The 4,553-nt window shown below is 48.0% G+C and overlaps 1 protein-coding gene across 1 annotated transcript in view; it reads right to left on the reverse strand.

Annotated features, from left to right (window-relative positions):
- The window catches only part of LOC104620311 (lymphocyte-specific protein 1-like), a gene marked incomplete at its 5' end in the record, with an annotated part of 24,583 nt that overhangs the window by 8,642 nt on the left and 11,388 nt on the right, over positions 1 to 4,553 (reverse strand). The window contains 5 exon segments of the mRNA XM_010286491.1: positions 940 to 1,054; positions 1,960 to 2,040; positions 2,832 to 2,972; positions 3,332 to 3,413; positions 4,537 to 4,553. The exon segment at positions 4,537 to 4,553 is cut by the window's right edge and continues 7 nt beyond it. Of these exon segments, the coding sequence (XP_010284793.1) occupies positions 965 to 1,054; positions 1,960 to 2,040; positions 2,832 to 2,972; positions 3,332 to 3,413; positions 4,537 to 4,553 (411 nt within the window).

Here is a 4,553-nt window from a genome sequence, read left to right on the forward strand (position 1 = left end):
GGGGGGGGGGGGAGAACACAGCCTCCAGAAGAATTCAGAAACAAAAGGTGTTTTGTAGTAGACAGAGCTATTTGTAAGCTTGGCTATGAAATAAAGCTTCTTTTTTATAGCAGGAAAAGAGAATGAGCTTGTTTTCACCCCCAACAACTTCCTCTCCTCTCACTGTGCCAGATGCTGCCTGGTTGGATCCAGCCAGTGATCACCTCCCTCTAAGCCATTCCTCCTTATTGCCACAACCCTCCACTGTCATCCACTCAAGATAACACCGGGGTATCTATTAACATAAACACCATATGAGCATGAGATCCAAAGACCATTTCAAGAGGGCAGAGACACCAACCCAGCTCTGCCTCGCCTCTTGCTGCATGTCAGAGGACAATCCCTTCTGCTCTGTTGGTCTACCCAGCACAGATGTTCATGTCCTCCCCACTACAACCCTATTATGGGCTGGCTCCAAGAGGTTACTGAAATCATTAAAAGTTTTTCCCCTGATTAATTCAGTAAATCTAGGAATTAGATGCCAGCAGTGTGTGAATTTCAGGAGTACAGCAGCCAGAAGGACCTCCAGCTATCTGCTCCTCCTTGCAACATAAGAGCGTAAGAAAAAACAGTACATAGAGACTGTTCCTCTGAACTAGCAAAGGCAAACGCATCTTCGCCCAAAAAGCAGTAGCTAAGGGACTTATTCTGCAGATTAAGCTAACAAAGGTATCCAGATTCCCAGCAGCATCAGAAAGTCAGAGACCAAAACAAACCCCTACTGTGTACCCACTCCCTTCCAGCTCAGAAAGTCAGGAGTTTGCCCAGAAGCAAGGCTCCTGCTGTTACCATACAGTACCTTCCAACTCACCCAAAGCGTAGCTGGCAGAAATAACCCCAAGGTCCTGCCAGAACAGCACCAGGAGTTTGTCACACAGCACAAGGTCACACCCCACCTACCTGGTTAATGAGTTCTCCAGGCATGCTACTGCTCTGCAGCATCGTCTATCAACACCTTCTTGTACTGACCATGGCCTGTTGCAACAAATTTATACTTTTTGCCAGAAGGAATGGACTGAACAGGAGAGAAAGAAAGAGCCAAAGTCAGCATTTTTTTCTCCCTCAAATATGCAGTCAAGATCAAGTAACTGAAGCCAGAGGAGCAGGTGATACGGTTGTCTGCAGTCCCAGAGGGCTTGGAGACAGCCTACTCTGTACTCCCTTCTTGCCCCTTCCACAAACTCTTTGCTCTCACCAAACACCACTTCCTATAAGCCTAAGGCAACACAGCAAGCAGTGTAACAGCGATACCAATAGGAAAGGGAAGATGCAACGCCAGGCATCACGAGGGAGGGCCCATCTAAGAACCCAGACACCCCAAGCCAGGACTGGTTTCACCCATGGCAACAGGCAGTCGCCTTTACCACATACTGGCAGCAGTACCAAGCCAGGAACAGACAAGATAGTTTGATCTTCCTCTAACAGCCTGGACACTTCAAGCAGCCAACTGCGTGCTGCATTTTAATAGGCATTCTCCGAAAATGTACCAGTAAGCACAAAAACCCAGATCCATCTGCAAGCGTTCATACTGTTTTAGGTTCAGTTCCACTTAATTTTGCATGTTTTCTTCACTCTCATGATTAAAAAGCATTACAAGAACAAAGAAGCTCACATCTGCAGTTCAATTTGAGCTTAGAAGGCTGGGGCTCCCAACTCATGGACTGAGAACAACATGCTTTCAAGATATCCTTCAGTATTACTGGTTATAAAGTGATTTTTGCCCCCATTTTTACTAGGGCTGAAGCAATAGCAGCTCACTGTTAGGAAGAACTCTTAGGTATGCAATTGCATTGATAGATACAGGCAGCCCTTGTCCCTACAGAACATCACCATCTTCTTAATACTTCCAGCCCAGCCAAGAGCTCTTTTCTTTTTCACAGCAGAGCAAGTGCTTTCATACTCACACAGATACTAACTCACCTTAATGTTGGACTCAGGTTTGGGATTTCCCTTCTGTTCCCAAAGGCTTCTTTTACTCACGATGTCTCCAGCCACGATATCCTGAGAAGATGATGTTCTCATTACCCTTCACTGCTAACGCTGCTGAAGATGCCTTGGTTTATGACCCTTTCAAACCCACACATCTGACCTCCTTTTTTATTTATAATATCACATCATCTGACCTATGACAGCTGCAGCTAAAACCCATGACTTTGAAAACTTCTTCCTATTCCCAGTGTATCCTAGGTTTTCCTCTCTCACTGTCTTCAACAAGAACCTGGATCAGAGATCCAAGATGTTTATTTTCTTAAGTTCCTTAACTACTTAAGGCATGTTAACATCAAGACTTTTTTTATGTGGAAGGAATTTTGCTCACATAAACACAGATTTGCAGCCTGTGTTACAGAAACAACCTCGCTTACAATGACCAGAAAGTGAAATTAAAGAAGTAATACGTAATACTCTTTGCATTTTCCAATTTTACAAGATTTGTCTTGGTACTAGATCCAGCTTTGTGCTCAACAAGTGGAGCTCAGTCCTAGCCCCTGCGGAAGATATACACATTGTCCATGCCATCTGAATCTATTCCCATTTCAAAGCAGAGCCTCAGCCAGAATCACAGAGGCTTTCCTTGCTGTACCACCAAGGAACGATTCGGGACCCTAGCACAGATGAAGCGAAGCTCTGAGGTACAAGGTCTTGCATCCTGATGAAGGATATTGGCTCTTTAGAGCTGGCGGGCACCACCAACGAGCTGTAACAACAGGCTAACGCAAGTGTAACGCAAGTTGTGCCCAGAGGCCAGTCCCTCTTCCCCTGCACAAGCAAGGCAAGCCCTGCGCGTGCCGTACCTTACAGGGTGAGGACTTCACAGCAGACTGAGCTGCGACCTCTCCAGTCTCCCAGAGGCTTTTTGTGCTGGCTACCATCATGCTCGTGGTGGGAAGGTCAAGAGAGGGCTGTCGGACAGGTTTTGGAGCCTTTGTGGATGTCTGGAAAACAAATGGAGAAAGATCAGAAGCAGGGAGTGTGTGCTTCCCCCCCTCCCCCCCCATAATTGGAGGTCCTCAGGGATGAGGTGTTGTAGAAGGAGACTTTTACAGTCTTGCTAGTTCCGGCCAGATGCTCCTATCCTTTAAGCAGAGAAACAAGCATTGGACAGCTCGCTGAAGAAAACTGCTTTACGGTGTGCAGGGAGATAGAGACAGGAGAAAGGGATGCTCTCATCCAAGGGGAGATGATTCAGTTGTCACCTCCCAGAAGGTCTCACTAAGATGCACAATGGCAGAGCAGCACCTGGCAAAGAGGGCTCCTTGGAGGGTGGGGACAGAGACACAACACAGCAGCCCACCTCAATAGCCTGCGTGTACTGCTCCAGCCTGTCATCAATCTTCGACACAGGGAGGGGTGGCTGTGTCTTCTTTATGCTATTACTGGAAAGCAGAGGAGAGAAGAATCATAGAATCTTTGGGTTGAAAGGGACCTTTTAAGGTGATCTAGTCCAAGCCCCCTGCAATGACCAGGGGCATCTTCAACTAGATCAGGTTGCTCAGAGCCCCATCCAACCTGACCTTGAAAGTTTCCAGGGATGGGGCACCTACCACCTCTCTGGGCAACCTGTGCCAGTGTTTCACCACCTTCATTGTGAAAAATTTCTTCCTTGGATCTGGTCTGAATCTACCCTCTTTTAGTTTAAAACCATTACCCCTTGTCCTATCACTACAGGCCCTACTAAAATGTCTCTCTCCTTTCTTATAAGACCCCTTTAAGTACTGGAAGGCTGCAGTAAGGTCTCCCTGGAGCCTTATCTTCTCCAGGCTGAAAAACCCCAACTCTCTCAGCCTGTCCTCATAGGAGAGGTGTTCCATCCCTCTGATCCTTTTTGTGGCCCTCCTCTGGACCCTCTCCAACAGGTCCGTGTCTTTCCTGTGCTGAGGGCTCCAGGGCTGGACGCAGTACTGCAGGTGGGGTCTCACCAGAGCAGAGTAGAAGGGCAGAATCATCTCCCTCGGCCATGCTTCTTTTGATGTGGCCCAGGACACAGTTGGCCTTCTGGGCTACAAATGCATGTTACCAGTTCATGTCCAGCTTTTCATCCACCAGTACTCCCAAGTCCTTCTCAGCAGGGCTGCTCTCCATTCCTCCATTCCCCAGGCTGTATTGATACTGGGGGTTGCCCTGACCCAGGTGCAGGACCTTGCACTTGGCCTTGTTGAATTTCACAAGGTTCACACAGACCCATTCCTCAAGCTTGTCCCAGTCCCTCTGGCTGGCATCCTGTCCCTCAGATGTGTCATCAACCACACCACTCAGCTTGGTGTCATCTGCAAACTTGCTGAGAGTGCACTTGATCCCACTGTCTAGGTCATTGATGAAGATATTGAAGAGTACTGGTCCCATGACAGACCCCTGATTCCTTGGTGACTCAGGCAGAAGGGAGGACTTCGAGGGCCACAGGCAGCCTCTCACTCCTTCCCTTCCCCACAGCAGGGCCCTCCAGCATCCTTCATTTGGGAGAAAAGACCTGCTTTATCCCAGTGTCAACCCTGGAAATACCTTTTCTTTATTGAGCG

This window comes from Phaethon lepturus, unplaced genomic scaffold (assembly GCF_000687285.1).
Source record: "Phaethon lepturus isolate BGI_N335 unplaced genomic scaffold, ASM68728v1 scaffold25834, whole genome shotgun sequence".
NCBI classification, from domain to species: domain Eukaryota; kingdom Metazoa; phylum Chordata; class Aves; order Phaethontiformes; family Phaethontidae; genus Phaethon; species Phaethon lepturus.